The sequence below is a fragment of the Epinephelus fuscoguttatus genome, linkage group LG16, assembly GCF_011397635.1.
Source record: "Epinephelus fuscoguttatus linkage group LG16, E.fuscoguttatus.final_Chr_v1".
NCBI lineage: Eukaryota > Metazoa > Chordata > Actinopteri > Perciformes > Serranidae > Epinephelus > Epinephelus fuscoguttatus.
The window spans coordinates 38,106,434-38,128,801 of record NC_064767.1 but is presented as its reverse complement, the minus strand read 5'-3'; the positions used below and the strand labels follow the sequence as shown (position 1 = coordinate 38,128,801).

Here is a 22,368-nt window from a genome sequence, read left to right as displayed (position 1 = left end):
GTCTCACTGACAGGTGGAGAGCCTACAGACAGGTACCCATTGCCCCGCCACTGACTGCTCTTGTCCTGTCCTCTCCCTCTTCTTTCTCTCCTGTCCTCTCTGACTATCACTAAACTCTGAGCTTAATCATTAGCTTTTAGCTTAGCAGCACTCATAATTGAGCAGGCTTTTGAACAATGCAGGAAAAATGGTGCAGACAGTTTATATTATCAGCCTGGGCCTGGGGCTTGTTGTAACAGTAAATGGGATGTGTTGTAACTTGTGTAAGTTAAACTGTGTCTGTGTGTGTGAACATCTTACCCTGCGATGCGCGATGTGGTCAGCAGTTCCAGCGACACGCTGCTACTGCTGCCAAGCAGCCCCGCCCGTTGGAAAGAGTGTGGGATATACCACTACTAATGGAGTCTTGATGTTCTCAAACGATTACTACTTAATTAACCCAGCCTTAGCTTGTTACTCTTACTTTAGCCACTTGCTAAAATTGGCCAAATGTATTACCATATCAAAGTACAAACCTAATTGAGCATAAATATACAAGTTTTAACCATGAAGTCGGGATCCGCTGTAGACTGACCTAGCAGAGATGGTTACCGTCTTGTCTTTACATGGATTAGTGTATTGTGCTTTTGCTATCACTAATGACACAAAAAAGGTGTCCACTAATGAGGACAACAGGTATAAATTAAGCCAAATGAGTATGAGGTGGGGAAAACCCAAAATGTAATGTCCTCATATGAGGACGCAGGGTCACAGGAGGATAAACCAAAATTAGCTGTGGCAGAATCAATTTCAGGGATTAAGAAATGCTAACTATAAGAGTCATCTTACACCCTGCACCCTACAGTCAAGCAAGGGACATCATCAGTTGTCTGCTCAATTCTCCAGTGACACTTACAACTTCTATCACATTTTATGAAATCTCTGCTGCTAAGTGCCTCTGAGTAATCGATTAAAGGTTGCCATGACAACACGTCTCTTGGCAGAGTAGTAGGATGCCCTCTCACCCAAACCGCCTCCTCACCTAATTTTCTCAAAATAGTTAGATGTTAAACACACACAGGTGAAGACACACAAACACTGCAATGTTACATAACATAAATAAAGTGTAAAGCCTCAGTGTGGCTGCTCTTGAATTCTTCACACTGCATCAATAAATAGGAGAGATGGTTCAGTGGACAGGACCAATCTGATGGTAAAAAGAACAAATAGGAACAAATGGCAATAACCAGCTTGAGTGATTAAGCATTTTATTAATTTTTTGTTTACTGGAATAATAGCATTGCACATGACCATTAATCACATTAACTAACAGAGTTTGGTCAGGCTGGACTATGAAAATCATGTCACCCCACCAAACTTGACATACACGGGCAACAATTTCTCCCTTTTCACAATGACTCACAGCACAGGTAAGTAACTTTATTCCTGTTAAAACTCAGCATCTCATGACACACTTACACAGAGGGGAAGTGAATTTCCACTGAGAAAGGCACTAGCTGCTGAACTGTATGGTCCATGATACTCTATACTATGAAAAATCATGTGTACAATCAAGTGATAGAAATTCTTCTCCACTGAAAAGCACCCAGTTTTCTTCTTCTCTGTCTTTCTGTTAGTAGAGGTCACATCAGACCGTGGTGAAGGTGAAGCGAGTGACATGTCTGTATTCCTCACCAGGACGCAGAAGACAGTCAGGAAATGCAGCCTGAAGACATACACACGTCACAGTGAGACCTATCATGAGTTTTTTTATCACTTGATCCTGCTGTGTTTTTACATATTGTGTATTGTAATAACAACCTTCTCAACAAAATATAGAAACCAACAATAGTTGGTTTTAACAACACATCCCTCCATAAAACAGCTTGGGATGAGTTTCTATCCATCATCATAACCATACCTGGTTCACCGCATCAGGCCAATTCTGTGTCTCCAGACAGAAGGAGCTGTGCTTCCTGTACCTAACCCTGGCCTTTCCTGTCATAGAACCATCCAGGAAGTTAGCAGTGTAAAACTGGATTCCTGGTTGGCTAGTAGAAATCTCCAGGACCCGTCCGCTGGCTGGGTGACACACTCTGAGATAAATAAAGACTTTATTATAGACACAAGTATGCGTGTTGCTGTGTATAAAGTGTATGACTGTGTGTAGTGTGTTTTAATGGGTCTTCTTCAGCAAACCTGGCAGCGTGTCTCTCTGTCCAGGTGTCTCCGGGTGATGACAGACAGAAATTATGGTCAAACCCTGGACCTGGAACCTCCTTCAGTCGAGGGCCAATCAGAACAGGCTTTCTGAGGTCAAAGGGCGTGCCGTCCACGGGTCTGATCTCTCCTGAGGAAAGATCAGGTTATTGATAAGTTACTGTGTGTAACTAAACAAAGGTTAGGTGATCAGACATGGTCTGTTCTCCTGTGAGAAATCTCAGCAACATCTGGCATCATCATGGGACTGCACTGATAAATCAGTCAGCAGCATAGTTGCATTGGAGTGAAATCTTAAAGGAAGGCTTTTGGATTCATTGAGAAACGCAGGCTGTAAGCAATATAATGCAGCAAGTGATTGCTACGGCAAGTAAACGAAAGCACAAACTGATATTATGTTCCTTGTTCATAGACTGCAATCCAGCCAGCCACAGGATGAGAGCTATTGTACAATTCATTTTTGAATGTTTTAGCACAAGTTCTATCTTAAATAGCTCTTCCAGCCTCAATTTTATCCTCACATAGAAATCACAGAACAAAATTCAGTAAATTTAAAATCAACACTGTGATGAACATTGGCATCACTAAACTATTCTTAATATACTGCGTTACTGATTTCAAGGCTGTAAGAAGATAGGAAAGTGTTTTCAGGTAGCTGTTTCCTCAGTGTGTATTGTAATTAAGAAATGGCAGTTACAAAGAACTGTGGAGGTCAAGGTGAGGTCTGGAAGACCAAGAAAACTTTCTGAGAGAGCCGCTCAAAGGATTGTTAGAAAGGCAAATCAAAACCCCTGTTTGACTGCAAAAGACCTGCAGACATATTTAGCAGACACTGGAGTGGTGGTGCACTGTTCTATTGTGCAGTGACCTGCACAAATATGACCTTCATGGAGAAGTCATCAGGAGAAAACCTTTCCTGCTGCCAGTATGGCGCTGAAGCAGGCAGTTCTGTGAAATAACCTGACATAAACGGTGTTGCCATAGTCTGACCGATGTTCGGTGCACATGCATTGGCGTCTGTGCTGTCCGTGTGAAAAGCTCTGTCAAAAAGATGACTTTTTATCCAGTTGCAAGCCATATTTTACGCTACACTTTTAGATCCTGATTCTTTTATCTACACATTTTAACGAGGAAGAACTTTTAGAAGACAACGTGAACTGCAGAGTAAGTGCACTGGAGTGACCCGCTGAGCTGGCTGTGGACGGAGGTTCAGCTAGGCCAAGCACAGGTGTGGCTGCAGAGGTGGCTAACCTGGCTGGTGCAACGACGGAGTTGGAGTCCACTGCACAGGGACCCTCGGGACCGAGCATTGGAGGAAGGGCCATGACGCAGAGAACTCCGGAGCGGGCAGAGATGTCTGCGCTGGGTTGGAGGGCCGTGAACGCGGAAGGGCCTGTGATGGGCCGCTCTCCGGGTGGATTGCCATCTGTGTCTCGCTCTCCAGAGTGGACCAAGGTGGTTAGAGAGAGAGTGCAACGAAGTTGGTGAAATGTACACTCCGGAGCTCTGGCCGGAGGGGGCACTTGTTCGGCGGTTCTATGAGCCACGCAGGGCTGGAGTTGTCAGCGCAAATACGGCATCGGCCGCGATGGTAAGAAAGGTGCCTGCTGGTGCAATGGGCACTCACCCATCAACATAAATGACTATGCTTATTGTCTCATACAACTGTCATGGCCTGCGTATGGGCCAGTGCACAGGGGATAAAGCTCGCCGCATGGTTGTAGACAATTTGTTAGACACTTGTGATATACTATGTTTGCAAGAGACTTTTTTTAGCAAGACAGGACTTAGAGAAATTAAACTGTCTTAATAATAACTTCCACGGGGCAGGGGAATCCACTACTGATCTCTCCATGGGGTTAGTTAGAGGGAGAATACCTGGGGGTGTTGCCAAGAAGCTGGACTCATTGATAAATGTGATAAGGCTTGGTGTGGATTGGTGTATGGCAATACACTTTGTCCATGATGGAATTTATGGTTCTAAATGTGTATACACCCTATGAGTGCCGTGATAATGAGGATGAGTATTTACATAGGCTTGCATTCATCAACTCTTTAATTCAAGATAATTCCTGCTCCAATATATATGTCATTGGGGATATGAATGCTGATCTCCTGGACAGCAAATCATTGTTTTCTAATCACATGGTTCGATGTTGTGAGGATAATAATCTCATATTGTCAAGCAAAGTGTTTCTGCGTACAGATAGTTATACATACATTAGTGAGGCTTGGCACACCACGTCATGGCTGGACCGCTGTATCAGTACAGCTGATGCACATGCCTCACTGGGGGGTATGGACATTTTGTATGGTATGTCAACAGCAGACCACATACCATTTGCCATGTTGCGAAAAATATTGATACTTTACCTGCGGTGGTAGGAGATGGTAGTCTCAGTACTGAAAAAATAGACTGGACATCCCTCACAAAGAATAACCTCCTAACTTATTATGGCACTAATGATTTGCTAAGTAATGTTCATATATGTAGAGATGCTGTCATGTGCAGAGATGTGTACTCTGAGGATGCTTTAAGGCAGCAAGCCATTTTTAAAGCATAAATCAAAGAAGTATAATGTCTGACCTGGGTGGAAAGAGTTTGTAGCCGAATATCAAGCTGAAGCCTGAGAAGCCTTCAAATTATGGGATGATGCAGGCAGACCCAGACAAGGATATGAGCTTGAGAATAAGCAGCGCACAAATGCTAGGTATAAGTACGCTATCAGGTAAATCACTAAAAATGAGAAAGCCATGAGGGCTGATTCCATGGCTAAGAAATTGCTAGACAATAACGTGGTTGATTTCTGGAAAGAAGTAAGAGTTCTGTAAAGCATCTTTACCATGTACTGTAGACGGGACATCTGGTACAGACAATATTGCAGAGGTATGGAGACAGCATTATAGCAACTTACACTTAAAAATATGTTCACAAATCTGTCTAAATCTGTGTTAGTGAGCACTTCTCCTTTGCTGAGATAATCCATCCCACCTCACAGGTGTGGCATATCAAGATGCTGATTAGACAGCATGATTATTGCACAGGTGTGCCTTAGGCTGGCCACAATAAAAGGCCACTCTGAAATGTGCAGTTTTGCTTCATTGGAGGGGTCTGGGGGGGGTCAGAAAACCAGTCAGTATCTGGTGTGACCACCATTTGCCTCACGCAGTGCAACACATCTCCTTCTCATAGAGTTGATCAGGTTGTTGAATGTGGCCTGTGGAATGTTGGTCCACTCCTCTTCAATGGCTGTGCGAAGTTGCTGGATATTGGCAGGAACTGGAACACGCTGCCGTATACGCCGAGCATCCCAAACATGCTCAATCGGTGACATGTCCGGTGAGTATGCTGGCCATGCAAGAACTGGGATGATTTCAGCTTCCAGGAATTGTGTACAGATCTTGTTTGATAAAATAAATGAATATATCCACTCCTCAGATAATCAGTTTGGTTTTAAAGCCAAACATGGAACTGACCTGTGCATATATGCATTGAAAGAGATGCTAAACAAATATCGAGGTCTGAAATCATCTGTTTTTATGTGCTTCATTGATGCTTCTAAAGCTTTTGATCGTGTTGACCATAGAAAATTGTTTATAAAATTGCAAGAAAGAGGGGTGCCTGGGTATTTAGTGCGAATTCTGGCTTATGCCAACCAAACTATGCAAGTGAAATGGGGTAAGCAATGGTGTCAGATGGGGAGGCGATTTTGTCTCCTATTTTTTTTTTAAACTTTATGTTGATTATCTGTCCAAGAGACTGAATGCCTGTAAGACTGGGTGCATGATTGGTGATATGTTGGTGAACCACCTAATGTATGCAGATGACCTGGTAGTACTTAGCCCGAGTAGTGCTGGTCTTCAGCAGCTCCTTACAATATGCACTGAGTATGGCATGGAAAATGATATTAAATATAATGCCAGTAAGAGTGTTGTTTTAATCAGCAGAACCAATGAGGACAAACATATAAAATTTCAAGAGGATATCTACAGACAGTGCCGCAGGTTGTACGCTCAGGCGAACACCCTGGTACGCAAGTTCAGCATATGTTCTGAGAGTGTAAAGTTGATTTTATTTCGATCTTATTGTACACCACTATATAGTGCTCATTTGTGAGGTAGCTATAAAAAAGGAAGCATGCAGAAACTTCAAGTGACATATAACGATGCCTTGAGAATACTACTTAAAAAACCTAGATGGTGCAGTGCGATGAAGTGTGCTAGCCGCTCACCTGGGCGCGTCCCCTCCACACATCCCAGACAGCCATAACATCTCCTCAACGTCCACCCCTTCTAACCAGTCCCTTTACTATTGACATCCCCAGGGTCCTAGCGCCAATCCAACTGGTTCTGCATGTTCCTCTTCCATAAATCATGTGGAGCCAGGGCCCCCTAACAACAGCTTCTTCAGTCGTCACACTTCTCTTTTTAATAGGCCAACAATTAATCGTGGACTTAGAAATTCACCGTACAATATAGCCACCATTCCAGTCTGTTTAACTAAAAGACCTAACAGACCATGTTTGAAATTCAATCTGGTAAATTCTGTACCTCTTACAAAATCTGGGTGAACTCGCAGTAGAGTAAACTTAAACAACCTTTTACTCAACCAGACAGTCAAACTTACTAACCACCTCAGATCTCAGTACACACACTTATCAACAGCTGCTAACCCATCTCGCAAGAAAACCGTACCAGTGATCCTGAGTATGGCACTTTTAATTGTCAGATCTCTTTTAAACATGACTTTTATTATTAGTGACTTGATTTTAGATAATAACATTGATTGTATGTTTTTAACTGAGGATGGACCTGCTACATTCATTGAAGCCTCACCACTCAACTACAGTTTTTCCTATTCATCCAAGACAGGTAAAAAGGGTGAGGGTACAGCATTTATTGTCTCAGCGTCACTTGGTTTTAAACAAATTACATTTAATGAATACACTTCTTTTGAAGTGATTTTAATCTGCATGTAGACACTCAATCACATTCTTTTGCATTAAAATTTTTAAAAATTCTTAACTGTATGAATTTTATCCAAACACGCTGGCAGCACGGCACTCATGCTGAGCTTGTGTTGCGTTCAGGCGTTGTCACGTAAATAACAACTTCCAACACTTAAATAGGTGATAGCACAAAACAGCAGCATGTGAAGTGACTTTTTACTTTATTATATTCAATAAAATTGTATGTTCCCAAATCTTGAGATATATCATATGTAAGCTAGACAGACATTTCACCTGCTCATTACTGTGCACACATGTACTGTATGTACTTAGTCCTAAAGCCCTTCTGGTGCCAGTAGATACATAGAAACATTCCAGCAGGCTGTGCTTTGCAAGCATACAAAAAAGTTTCACACATGTGAAAATCATTTTTCATGTGTGTGCTTCACCTCCGCTGCTACAACTCCATCCTAGGGGAAACACTACTGTGTGCATTTTGTGCAACAGGTGGATGCAGTAGTCTACTGGTAGAGTAGAGAAAGAGAGCTAAGTAGCGTTGAAGTAGAGTAGAGCAAGGCAGAGAAATGGAAGCAAAATATATTAGAGAATGATTGACAAAGATTGATTCATTGATTGATTGATGTCGTCAGTAGTTTGGTTTTCAGAAGCCATCAAAGTTCTACTCCCAAGTCATGGGTTCATTGCCAAAAATGACCTTGCGTTCTATTGACATTGCTTGTTTTATCGACATTTACTCTTACGAATAGGCTAATTCACACTCTCGTGAGCTGGAGGTCAACAGCGAGAGCCTGAGGTCCCGTTCATCGCTGCTTGCAGCTTTGAAGTCTCTGCATTGGCTTCTTGTGTGCTTCAAAATTGATTTTAAGATCCTTTTATTGGTTTATAAAGCTCTTAATGGTCTTAGTCCTACCTATTTATCAGATTTGCTTTTATCGTATGAACCCTCTAGAGACCTCAGGTCTTCTGGTAGTGGCCTTTTAATCATCCCCAAAGTTAGAACACAAACACATGGTGAGGCATCATTTCATAACTATGGTCCACCTCTGTGGAACAGTCTGCCTGAAGACCTGAGGGTTGCAGAGAGTGTTGATGTTTTTAAAAGCAAACTCAAGACCTACCTTTTTAGCCTGGCTTTTAACTGAAATGTCTTTTATTTTATTATATATGTCTATCATTTTATTATTATTATTATTTTAATTAATTTATTTATAATTTTATTCTTATATTTTATATTTATGATTATTGTATATTTATTTATTTATTTTTGTTAATCTCTCTTTTTAGCTCACATATTCTTCTATTTCGTCACGCATCTATTTATTTTACCTTATTTATTTACTTACTAATCTCTCAAGACAGATTCTGCAATTTACATTGATTTCCCATAACTGAATAAATACCACACATAGCAACACAAAACTGCTTTGCTAGCTCAATCATGATGTAACTAAGATATCCGCTGGAAAAAATATTTTATTCACAGACCGTTTATTGAGTTATTACCTTATTTTTATACAGTCTATGGTTATTACAGACAACGCTAACGGCTAACGTTAACAGCTAACGGTTAGCCCAGCTAATCTACGATGTTATTATTGTTATTATTTACAAAACGTGCACACAGAAATAGTAACGTTTGTTCAGTCATTGTGTCTATTGACTTAACAAACATCAGATTAGTCTACACAGTGAAAAATGTGATATATAGCTAAACTCTGCTGGTTTTCTACCCTTAGTATTTGTAAACAACACGGCGATTCCCTGGGGGCACCACCGGAAGTGAAGGGCGTGAGCGATCGCCAAGGCCCCTGCACTTCCGTTAGTCGAAAAACTCCGGAATGTGCCTCCAGAGGTTTTTTTTTTTAACCGATGGATTTCCAGATTGTTTACTTAATAAAATCTGATTGATTAATTGGAGTGTCTGGAGTTTGACCACCCTATAGTTCGACTACCCAGTAGTCCGACCATAGAGTCCTATTTTTTGAGATCCATTAGCCCAACCTCCCATTAATCTGATCATATTTGTGTCATTTTTCCAACCGCTGCTACTCCGACCCGTGGATGTTAATTAAAATGGATGTCTCAATTGGTGATCTTACCAGATAGCCTGATGTTACTGCATTATATTAACTAGGTACAGCTAAGCACAGCACTGCAGAATCAAATATTATGGCATGCAAACAGCCGTGAGGTTAACTTTCCAATTCTCGCTATTGAGGGAAGTCACTAAATGATATGACACTCTTGGTTACGGTTGCACACAAAACTAGCCCAGCCCCAACCACAACAATAAGATAGGCTAAACTACAACAAAAATACAATAAAAAGGGCTATAAAAGAACATAAAATGGGCTATTTTAAGTAGCCTTCTACATGGCCCAAAATGCCCTCTGGGTAATATGCAAAACCACTGGCTGACGTCCATGATGTCCATGTTCTTTGCCTTCAAACTTACGTGAGGAAACTGCTTCATTATGCAGTGCAAGCTGTGCCTGCCTGGTAAGACAGAATAATGACCAACAACATTGCTCAAAAAGTTGCTCTGTGTAACAACTGTCTAATAGTTGTGGTGGTGAGTCAAATTGATTGAGGGCTGTGCGATATTAGACAAAATTGACAATGCGATGATTTTGTATACTGCAATATGTATTGCAATATACAGTGTATTGCAATAACCTGAATAGCTCTATTTGGAAAGAAGTCATCATTTGGGCTTTGGAAAGGCTGTATTTGCATGAAATATGCATTTTACAATCAAACTGTCATGGAAATTGAGAACTTCACAACCTAAAGTGTTAACCAGCAAAATAAGTATGGCATATTGCCTTTGACTAATATTATATTGATATGATGAACTTATACTGCGAGTCTCACAATGTGACTATTGTACAAGAACACATTGCGATGGTGATGCTCTAAACTGAATTAAATTGAATTCTATGGTTCATCATAGAATTCAATTCAACTGTATCTGACAATGTTTTATTGTTTCATGTGATGGTCTGACTAAGTTGTACTGCCCAAAAGACACACTAAATGTTGTGTTAATATGTTTAATGTCATTATGCTCTTATATTTGTAAAGATTTTCCTTTAACTAACTACTTTTTACTTTTACTTGAGTGGATTTTTAGATGTGTAGCTTTACTTGTACTTAAGTAGAATTTCATCAAAGTAAAGGTACTTTTACTTGAGTAAAATTTTTCAGTACTTTTTCCACCTCTGGTTAACTGATAATGGTTTTCCAAAGTGTTCCAGAGCCCATGTAGTAATATACTTTATACAATCATGTTGGTTTTTAATGCAGTGAGAGAGTGCAGAGATTTCTCTGGATTCTCTGAATCTCTCGATAAAATATGGATTGTAGATGGTGAAATCCAAAAATCCTTGCAGTTGTGCATTAAGAAATGTTCTTAAAACACTGGACTATTTGCCAATGCAGTTTTTCATAGAGTCGCAGTCCTTGCTTGTGAACAACTCAGCCTTTTGAGGATGCCTCTTTCATACACAATCATGACCCTTTATTCTGTTACCAGTTAACCTGTTTACCTGTGACATGTTTAAAACAGGGATTTTTTGAGCATTCCACAAATTTCCCAGTCTCTTGTTGCTCCTGTCCCAACTTTTTTGGAATGTGTTGTCCTTGAGGATTTAGACTGAGAGATCACTGAAAAGGTTAGAGATTACAAAGACAGTTGTCTTGTTAACTTCACTGTGACCAGACAACACACACAGCCAGTTACTCTGCTCACTAACAGCTTGCTACACCTCTGTTCAGTCTCCTCCTGCTCTGTAATGTGACATACAGGAGAGCAGAAGGTTATATGCTAACCTGCTACAGCATGGCACTGATAAAATAATTATTTTGTGATGGCTGCATCGTATGATAAAAAATAACACAGGTCTTGGTTACAGAAAATAGCTTTGATGCGTATTCGACTGTACTGACATTAAAATTAATGATCCGATAATGTTAGAGGTGAGTGAAGGTGGCCTATCACACAGCCCCTCAGTGGGTAGCTTCTGTCATGATTTTGCAAAAGCTCTGTTTTACCAAACACACTGTAACACCAAGCCAGCATTTACAGATTTGTGCTGCCTCTCAGGCCCTGTTTACACCTGGTATTACAATGCATATTGGTTGATCAGTTTACAAGTGGCCAGCTCTAAGTACAGGTGTAAATGCACCCAGTGCATCCTCAAAGTGTCTTGAGATCTGATCACTCAGACTTCATTTGGAGGCAGTCTGGACCGTATCATGGCCACATTCTTTCAGCAGTGTGTACGCTAATTTTCCTTGACCCTATTGACGGACCACCTACCCAACCCAACTGACATCCTCTGCATAGACGGAACTGCAAGCTCAATAGCTGGTCAATGGTGTTGTTTTGAAGTTTTAATTACGAGTGCGTCAAACAGCTTGGGTAATTTATTTTGTCTTAAACTTGTCAAGGAATAGCCCCTTTTTGTATTCTTTTGATGCTGCCCACATGCCAAGGTCTTTGTAAACTTCTTCTTCCTCTTGTTTCTAGCAGAGTAGGCACAGGGAGTGCATTGCTGCCTCCCGCTGGTGAAAAAAACAAACATTTTTTTTAATATACTTTATTAATCCCCTGAGGGGAAATTAAATAATAATAATAATTTTTTCACTCCGCTGTCAATTACACACAGGTCCGAAATACACACATGCACAAACAGGACCTATACATGCACTAAGTGGAGAGATGTCAGAGTGACGGGGCTGCCCATGGACAGGTACCCCGAGCTGTTGGGGGGGTTCGGTGCCTTGCTCAAGGGCGCCTCGGCAGTGTCCAGGAGGTGAACTAGCACCTCTCCAGCTACCAGTCCACACTCCATATTTGGTCCGGACAGGGACTTGAACAGGCGACCGTCCGGTTCCCAACCCAAGTCTCTATGGACTGAGTTACTGCTGCCCAGAGCGACAATGCACTGGGCCTTCACAAACAGAGATGATCTAGCCTTCATGTCTGTTTGCATGAAGAGCAGGGAAGTGAGATCTCATCACAAGTTGTCACTCGCGATGCATGTGGAGACCTATTCTAATGCCAGGTGTGAACACACAGACTTTGAGCTGTCCCATGCCAAACTATCCTCCGGTTCGAGATTTAAGGGCCCTGACACACCAAGTAGACAGTTGGCAGCTGGTCGAAGTTGACACACTCATTGGTGTGGAGTGTCCGGAACCATTGGCCCTCGTTTCCTGATGGTTTGTGTTATTGCTCACTGGCACATGGCAAATATGCTCTGTTCTTTCAACAGTGGATTGTGTTTTTAATGTGCTAACTGGCTAACTAATGTCAAGACAATTTTCCGGTTACCCTATTTGATTAATGATTACAGACGACTGCCGTCTGCTGGTATGGAGGGGTATGTCCTCTCACACAGGCACAGAAGACACATGCGTTTGTTGGTTGTCGGTTTGTTGTCATGCGCAACTTTCTGACTGAGACATCGCGACAAGAGGCGAGGCAGCAGGGGGCTGTCGTCGCTGCTAGTTCTCCGATGTCAGTTTGGTGTGTTCAGGCCTTAATGGTCAGAGCGCACAGAGGCAGAGACATTTGGCAGGCCCATTTTGTGAAGACATAAATACAGCCCTCTATGCTTAACTGGGAATGGAACAGAATTGATTGCTCATTTTTAAGTCATGTTCTTCTTCAGTCCTTGAGGTGGATTTCCACTGTAACACAGATTGTGTGATATAAATAAATAGTCATTAGCTGCTCTGTCTCCAGGGGAAACCAGAGCTAATTGCAGGGTAATGAGAATGTTTGTGTGGCAGAGCATGAAGGAACACACTCCCACACTAAAGTACAAGTGCTTCTGTATGAACAATGACAAAAACACCATAATTACAGTTCATACTGTACAAACCACATAGGAACGATGGATCAGTTATCTCAAACAACAGGACCTGACCTCTGGAAATAGAACCAGAGGCACAAAGACTGCAGCTCAGAAAATACAAAGAGCATTCTGTTCTGTGTTATATTGTACTGAATGTGTTGTATTAGCAGTTTCACGTTACAAATCAGTGTTTCTTTGTTGCTGTTTGGCATGTCAGAGATGGGTGGCTTGCTCACCATCTGCTAATGTGTGCTCACCTTTTTTGTCTGACAACTTAAGATCCAGATGTTCAGGAGGTTTTTACCAGGAGCCGAATTATCCACAGAGGTCTCCTCTCCAAAACAAATGGACCAGGAGTCTAATTTTTCATTCTCAGGGTCTCATTGAGGAGGCAGTAGCTTAGTCCACAGGAACTTGGGTTGGAACTGGAGGTTCGCTGGTTCAAGTCCCCATCCAGACCAAATATGGAGTATGGACTGGTAGCTGGCACTGCTGAAGTGCCTTTGAGCAAGGCACCGAACCCCTAACTGCTTGGGGCGCCTGTCCATAGGCAGCCCTCTCACTCTGACATCTCTCCATTAAATGCATGTATAGTCCTATTTGTGCACATGTGTGTATTTCGGGCCTGTGTGAATGTGACAACAGATGAAAAAAAAACTGAATTTCCCCTCAGCAATTAATAAAGTCTTCTTCTTCATTTATAGAACACTGCATAGGAGCCACACTAAAAGTGTACATGCAGACAAAAGCAGAAAATAGTGTGTGCCAAAAAATAATGTGATTTATAAAACATTGAATACACCAGACAGTGCGCAATTTCCTTCCCAAATCAACTTGGAATTGGCCGCATGTGGATCGGCCTTATATCCTGCCCTCTACACGCCCACATTCAACCATTAAAGGTCAGGGCAAAAAGCACCTCATGAACGCTGATACACAGAAATGAGCCTGCTGATCAATGGGACTTCACAGGTGAATCATTGCAACAGCCAAGTATCACTGCAGTGTTTAAAGTTTATAGTATTTACACTGATTGCTTCACACCTCACCAAAATGATCATTGTTGCAGCTGTGTGCTGTTGGACTGCATTTCCCAGTGTTCTCCTGTGTTTTTCCTGCCCCTTTCCCCAGTGTCTGTTTGTGTCTTGTGGCTTCCCTTCCCTGGCTCCTGGCTGATTACACTCACCTGGCTGACTACACACACCTGGCTGATCACACACACCTGCCCTCCATCAAGCTCATCAACCTCCAGTCTATATCTACCCCTGGTTCTCACCCACTCATCGCCAGAATGTTGTTCAACCCTCTGTGGTAGTTTTCTCAGGCCAGACTTTAAGAAAGGACAATTTATTGATTGTGATTTCCCTGTGTTGTTTCCGCCTTTTTGTTAATCCTGATTCTCCGTATGTTCCAGGACCAGTACGCATCTGCCTCTCCTTTCTCCAACCAACCTGCCAGCCATCCACCCATCTGCTCCCCAGCCAGCCCTGCTCATCATCCCCCTCACCCTTCTCACTTGACCCTTGGACCCTGCTCACCACCATTCACCATTTTTTCCTTCTGTTGGAATAAATCCTTATTTTTTCCCCAACTGTTTGTGTCCTGCGTGTGGGTTCCCCCAGTGTTCTCAACAGAACATTCTGGCCACACCATGGACCCAGCGGACGCAGACAGCTTCCGTCAAGCTCTCACCGGCCAGGGCACTCTTCTCGGACAATACAACGAGATCCTGCAATCTCTGACAGCTCAGGTAACACAGATGGCAGAGGACCTTGCTGCTTTGCGGAGCCAACTCCCTGCCCAGAGCCCACAAGCGGTTCTCAGCCCATCACAGCCAGCCCAGCCAGACCACAGCCCCTCTCCCCCGCCACGTGAGCCTTATGTTCCACCTCCTGAGCCATATGATGGTGATCTAGGAACCTGTGGTGACTTTCTGTTGCCGTGTTCATTAGTGTTTGACCAACAGCCCCGTACTTATTGCACTGAGAAGGCTAAGATCTCTTACCTGATTGGCTGTCACCGTGGACCTGCACGGAGCTGGGCTAGAGCCGTATGGGAGAAGCAGTCGCCTATCTGTTCTTCCTTCTCAGACTTCAAGGAGGAGATGAAAAGAGTCTTCGATCACCCTGTCCGTGGCAAGGATGCTGCTAAAAGACTATTTTCCTTCCGTCAAGGCTCCCGCTCTGTGGCTGAAATGGCCATAGAGTTTCGTTGTCTGGCAGCTGAGAGTGACTGGAATGAGGAGGCACTCCAGGGAGCATTCCAGAATGCCCTCAATGAAACCATCAAGGACGAGTTGGTGTCCCAGAAAGAGCCAGATGGGCTCGAAGAGTTGATCACCTTGGCCATCCGTGTGGATAACCGCTTACGTGAGCGATGCAGGGAGAGAGGTAGTAGACAGTCCTCCTCACTCTTCCCCCGTCCTTCTCTCCCTCCCCTCAGTAGGCCCGACTCTGGTCCCTCAGTTGTTTATTCCAACCCTGTCCCCCAGTCCTCACCACCTCCCAGTGAAGAGCCCATGCAGCTTGGTCGGGCTCGTCTTTCCCCAGCAGAACGTCAGAGGAGAATGCTAGCTGGAGAGTGTACCTATTGTGGTAAAAAGGGCCACTTCCTTGCTGGTTGTCCCCATCGGCCAAAAGAGGAGGCTCACCAGTAGCAGCGGGGATTCTGGTGGGCCCAACCTCCTCCCATTCAACCCCCCGCTCCAGAATGCAGCTTGAGGCAACGCTCTGTTGGAACCGACAATCCCTGCCCCTACGCGCACTGGTGGATTCTGGAGCTGACGAAAGCTTCCTGGACTCAAAGCTGGCAGCACAAGCTGGTATTCTCAGTGAACCCCTGACAGCCCCGCTAGAAGCCACTGCTCTCAATGGTGAGTTTTTTGCCCGTGTCACTCATCGCACCAAACCCCTGCAACTTATTATCTCTGGCAACCATCGTGAGTTTATTCAGTTTAATTTGATCTCCTCTCCCCTCACACCCATAGTTCTTGGCCATTCCTGGTTAAAGGTTCATAATCCTCACATTGATTGGTCAGCCAGCAAACTAGTCAGCTGGAGCTCCCATTGCCACTCACTTTGTCTGCAGTCAGCCCTTGCCCCTGTAGAGGCCACTGTTCCTCCTCCTTCCAAAAGCCCAGATCTGTCCTCAGTCCCACCAGTTTACCACGATCTGAAAGAGGTGTTCAGTAAACAGCAAGCTCTCTCTCTGCCCCCTCATCGCCCCTATGATTGCTCCATTGACCTCCTTCCCGGGGCTCCTTTGCCTTCCAGCCGGATATTCAATCTGTCTCGACTGGAGAGGGAGACTATGGAAAAATATATTCACGACTCCCTGGCAGCTGGCATCATCCGCCCTTCCTCCTCCCCAGTTGGAGCTGGTTTCTTTTTTGTCTCCAAAAAGGATCATTCCCTCAGGCCGTGTATTGATTACCGTGGACTCAACGCCATTACAGTAAAGAACAAATACCCCTTACCACTCATCTCCTCTGCTTTTGAGCCCATTCAGGAAGCCACCATCTTTTCCAAGCTGGATCTCAGGAACGCATACCACCTTGTCCGGATCCGGGAGGGAGATGAGTGGAAAACTGCCTTCAACACACCTGGGACATTTTGAATATTTAGTTATGCCGTTTGGCCTCACCAATGCCCCAGCTGTCTTCCAGGCCCTTGTCAATGATGTGCTGCGGGATTTCCTTAACCGTTCTGTTTTTGTTTACCTGGACGACATCTTGGTCTTCTCCCGCACCCCAGAGGAGCATGTGGTGCATGTCAGACAGGTACTCCAGAGGCTCTTGGAAAATAAGCTTTTTGTGAAGGCTGAAAAATGTGACTTTCATATCAGTTCCATCTCATTCCTGGGTTACATCCTTGAGCGTGGACAGGTGCGGACAGACCCTGACAAGATCCGAGCAGTGGCTGAGTGGCCCAAACCCACCACAGTGAAACAACTCCAGCAGTTCCTTGGGTTTGCAAACTTTTATCGTCGCTTTATTCGGGACTTCAGTCGGGTGGCTGCACCTCTCACCAAGCTCACTTCCCCTTCAACTCCCTTTTCCTGGTCCACAGAAGCCGAAGAGGCATTTTTGGAGCTTAAGAGGCACTTCACTTCTGCCCCTGTGTTGATCCACCCTTGTCCTGAACGGCAATTCATTGTGGAGGTGGACGCATCCAACACTGGAGTTGGAGCTGTCCTCTCCCAACGCTCCCCCACTGACCAAAAGTTGCACCCATGTGCCTTCTTCTCCTGTCGGCTATCTGCAGCAGAAAGAAACTATGACGTGGGAAATCGAGAGTTGCTGGCCGTCAAACTTGCCCTTGAGGAATGGAGGCACTGGCTGGAGGGAGCCAAGCAGCCATTCATTGTCTGGACTGACCATAAAAATCTGGCGTACATTCAGACAGCCAAACGCCTAAACTCTCGACAGGCCCGCTGGGCTCTGTTCTTTGGTAGATTCTCCTTCACCCTCACCTATCGTCCAGGTTCCCGTAACCTTAAACCGGATGCTCTCTCCCGCCAGTTCTCTCCAGAAGAGGCTCCCTCCAGCTCAGACACCATCCTCCCATCAACCTGTGTAGTGGCAGCAGTGACATGGGAGATCGAGTCCCTGGTGAAAGGCGCACAAAGAGATCAACCTGATCCAGGTAACGGACCCACTAACTGTCTCTTTGTGCCCGAGTCTGTCCGTTCCCAGGTCCTGCAGTGGGCACACACCTCCAAGTTCACCTGTCACCCCGGGGTCAATAGAACTTTGTTCCTGCTGAGGCAGCGTTTCTGGTGGCCCTCCATGATTGCTGACACTCGTGCCTTTGTTGCTGCCTGTGAAGTCTGTGCCCGCTCTAAGGCATCCCATCGCCCATCCGCTGGTCTCCTCCGCCCACTGCCAGTCCCGGGCCGTCCCTGGTCCCACATAGCTTTGGACTTCATCACCGGTCTCCCTCTGTCTCACGGTAAAACCACCATACTCACCATAGTAGACAGATTTTCCAAAGCTGTTCATTTTGTTGCTCTCCCCAAGCTTCCCACAGCCCTAGAAACAGCTGATCTCCTTGTGTCCCATGTCTTCCGCCTCCATGGAATCCCCAGTGATGTTGTGTCGGATCGTGGCCCCCAGTTCATATCCAAAGTGTGGAAGGCCTTCTTTCAAGCTTTGGGAGCAACTGTAAGTCTGTCTTCAGGTTATCACCCACAGACCAACGGTCAAACAGAGCGGGCCAACCAGGACCTGGAAGCAACACTCCGTTGTGTGGCGTTCAAGAACCCCTCTTCCTGGAGTACTCACTTGCCTTGGGTCGAGTACGCACACAACTCCCAGTCCAGCACGGCCACGGGTATGTCACCATTTGAATGTGTAATGGGTTACCAACCACCCTTGTTTCCAGCTTTGGAGGACGACATCTCTGTCCCGTCTGTTCAAGCCCATCTCCGTCGTTGCCATAAGGTGTGGAAGGATGCCCGTGCTGCCTTGCTTCGCTCTGCTGACCGCAACAAACGTCTGGCTGACCGCCATCGAACACCAGCCCCAGACTATCAACCAGGTCAGAGTGTTTGGTTATCTTCCAAAAATCTCCCATTAAAGACCAGTTCTAAGAAACTCTCCCCCCAATATGTTGGACCGTACAAGATTGAATCAATTATCAACCCCACTGCTGTTAAACTTAAACTGCCCTCTCATATGAGGATACACCCCACCTTTCATGTCTCCCAGCTCAAACCAGTCTCTGTCAGTCCACTCTCTCCTCCAGCCCCCTCCCCTCCAGCCCCGCGTATCATTGATGATCATCCAGCATACACCATCCAGCGGCTACTGGACGTGCGCCGCAGAGGCCGAGGTTGTCAGTTTCTGGTGGATTGGGAAGGATATGGGCCGGAGGAGCGGTGCTGGGTCCCTCGTCAGGACATTTTGGATGTGTCCCTTATCCAGGACTTCTACCAGAGACACCTAGACAAGCCTAGGCCGCCTGGAGGCGTCCGTTGAGGGGGGGGTACTGTTGCAGCTGTGTGCTGTTGGACTGCATTTCCCAGTGTTCTCCTGCGTTTTCCCTGCCCCTTTCCCCAGTGTCTGTCTGTGTCTTGTGGCTTCCCTTCCCTGGCTCCTGGCTGATTACACTCACCTGGCTGATCACACACACCTGCCCTCCATCAAGCTCATCAACCTCCAGTCTATATCTACCCCTGGTTCTCACCCACTCATCGCCAGAATGTTGTTCAACCCTCTGTGGTAGTTTTCTCAGGCCAGACTTTAAGAAAGGACAATTTATTGATTGTGATTTCCCCGTGTTGTTTCCGCCTTTTTGTTAATCCTGATTCTCCGTATGTTCCAGGACCAGTACGCATCTGCCTCTCCTTTCTCCAACCAACCTGCCAGCCATCCACCCATCTGCTCCCCAGCCAGCCCTGCTCATCATCCCCCTCACCCTTCTCACTTGACCCTTGGACCCTGCTCACCACCATTCACCATTTTTTCCTTCTGTTGGAATAAATCCTTATTTTTTCCCCCAACTGTTTGTGTCCTGCGTGTGGGTTCCCCCAGTGTTCTCAACAATCATGACAATTAGTATATCTCCGACACTAGGATATCATTTGAAGATGAAAGTTGTGCGAGAGCTGGTGATGGCTTTATTTCCAGACTTTATTGATTTACACAATCCATATATGCAGGCGGTGAAAATGTAGGTAGATGACTGGAGAAGGAAAAGTGTGTGGCAGCGACTGCAATGTCTCAAATGTGCTTTGTGTGCACATACTCATGTTCAATGCAGTGATTTTATACACAAAAACTGAAAACTCAGATTGTACTTGCTGATATATATTTACAGTACTAGAGGATATTATTGTAAAATTTTGCTCTATTTTGCAATTATCTAATGCTATTTGATGTGCACTCCACTGCTGACCACGAATGAATGGAATGGAATGTGATGGTGAGACAGCAATGATGAAATAATGAGCAAAATTCAATGTGAGATTTGAGTAAGCTAATCATTTTTACAACTGACAGGTGTTTATGGAAAAGTTATGGCTCACTAGCATATGCATTAATAACACAGCTGGACTGAATGTTTATGATAAAGTCGCTCTATAAAAAACAAGTTATATGAGCGAAAATTAAATGTGCGAGACATATACATATAATGATATCTCGCACAATTTCTACAATGTGGCTTCAATTCACCACCTCACCGTTGCCAATATCCCCTGCCTTCAAAATATGCGTATGAAGGTCAGAGTTTCCCTACAGGTGTTCACAATTTCCCATCAAGTATGTTTTTATACATCAAAACGTTTGCATGAGAAGTGGTGAACGCCTCTTTCAGGCCTTGTTTTGTGCATAAGCAATGTTTATATTTGAGACTCCAGGTAATATAAACTGGTAAATACACTGAATAAAGCAGTTTCACGTTAAAAATCAGTGTTTTTCCTGCTTGTCTCAGATGGGCTTTTTTTGATAGGACAGTGGTAGTGTGAAAGGAGGAGAGAGGGAGGATGACATGCAGCAAAGGGCCACAGGTCACAATCAAAACTGTGGCCACTGCGACAAAGACATAGTCCTACATGGGGCGCCTGCCTAACCAAGTGAGCTACTCAGCATCCTGAAAACACCATGATTCTTATTTTTAGGAGGTTTTATACTTAAGAAAACATTATTATTATATTAAATTTCATATCTGCCAATATATCCCCCTAAATCCTCAACACTGGACCTTTAAGTTCACATGTAAATGCTCATACTTTCACATACTTAATACATTAATACATTTAAATGTATCACTTTGTCTTTGCTGTGTTCATTCTGTTGTGAGACAACACGTGAATCTTTACCTGTAGGAATTGCTGTGTCATCCACAGGCAGGTAGGACTGTGCACTGATGGACACTTGATGGTCATAGATGTCTGCTGCACCCTTCACACACACACACACACACACACACACACACACACACACACACACACACACACACACAAAACCACAGAAGAGTGACAAGTGTAGGGATCAGATACCTTTCAGTTCATCCAATATCCATCCATCCATCTATACATCCAGTATTCTAATTATTATGTTTTAAACAAGCACAGCGCGCTTTTCAGCTAATAGCAAATTGTTATTAATAAGCTGAAACATCAACTGTTCCCATCCATAAATGGTTTAGCTTAGTTTGCAACGTATGTCAAGACTTACCAACGGTAATGTGACCTGCAGGCAGTGACTCTCCTCAGCACCAGAGGGAGGGGCAGAGAGGACAGGAGGACTGATACTGACAGATGTGTTTTTTATTCTTTCTAAACTTCAGTCAGTATTCTGATGTTAGAAATATAATTTATTTTATTGACATTTTGGATTTGTTTCCAGTGAGAAATTGAGTTTATATAGTGAGTCTATAAATAACATTTAGTTATAAAATATTTAGTTTTAAAGGGAAATTTCGGTTTATTTCAACCCGTCTCCTATCGTCCTAAATTTGTTTCAAGTGACTAGTGACATAGAAATAATAGTTAGCATGTTAGCCGTTAGCCTAGATACAGCCATAGCGTCAGATCTGTTAAAACGTAATTAAATGGGCATCCTTTCAAGTGCAAAGTTAGTCCACTAAACAAGCTTTTTCTCTACAAAGACCGCCTCATATCGTTAGGATAAATGTCAGAGAACATATAGAAAATGACATGTAAACGTGTTGTCTTACCTTACCGGTGTGGTGCCATGTTTGTTGTTTACCATTTAGCTAAGGCTGCAACCAATCCCATTCCTTGCAACAGAGGTATTCCTCTTCTGTGGGCACTGGGGTACAGCATTCACAGGTAACATTACCGTTACACCACCGATCTCCAGAGCTAAAGCCTTCCAGCAGCCATTCCTCCCCTCTTGTCCTCTACCTGTTGTGCCTCTCTCTCTCTCCTCCTCCGTTCTTCAATTTCACAAAGCTCTTCGTCAGTGTATTCTGGCTCAAATAAATAAGGGCGGCCATCGCCTCTTGATGTGGAAAGCCTACATTCCACATTTAGGTGGTCTTCAGAGTTGTTGTCTTACCTTACGTGTGTTTACCATTTACCTCTGCTTCCCAAAGCACAGCCGAAATATTGCGAGAACAAGCAGCGATCTCATGCCGTGCCTGAAATCTCGCGAGAACAAGCCGCAGCAGCTGCAAGGCAGAACCGGACAGTAGCCTGAAAGGTTCATTCATTTATTTTATGAAAGATTTATAGAATAATGGCTGACTTTTTGCCAGACTTTGTGGAGGAGGAATTTGATTTTGCAGAGTTTTATGGCCGCCCTTATTTATTTGAGCCAGAATACACTGACGAAGAGCTTCGAGAAATTGAAGAACGGAGCAGGAGAG

At 44.2% G+C, this 22,368-nt stretch overlaps 1 protein-coding gene across 1 annotated transcript in view; it reads right to left on the bottom strand.

Annotated features, from left to right (window-relative positions):
• Positions 1-1,230: 1,230 nt before the first annotated feature.
• The window catches only part of galm (galactose mutarotase), a 48,228-nt gene continuing 27,090 nt past the window's right edge, over positions 1,231-22,368 (bottom strand). The window contains exons 6-9 of the mRNA XM_049601246.1: positions 20,855-20,936; positions 2,179-2,329; positions 1,901-2,075; positions 1,231-1,705 (exon numbers count right to left, since the gene is read on the bottom strand). Of these exons, the coding sequence (XP_049457203.1) occupies positions 1,628-1,705; positions 1,901-2,075; positions 2,179-2,329; positions 20,855-20,936 (486 nt within the window). The 3' untranslated portion in view covers positions 1,231-1,627. The remainder of the gene's footprint in view (positions 1,706-1,900; positions 2,076-2,178; positions 2,330-20,854; positions 20,937-22,368) is intronic.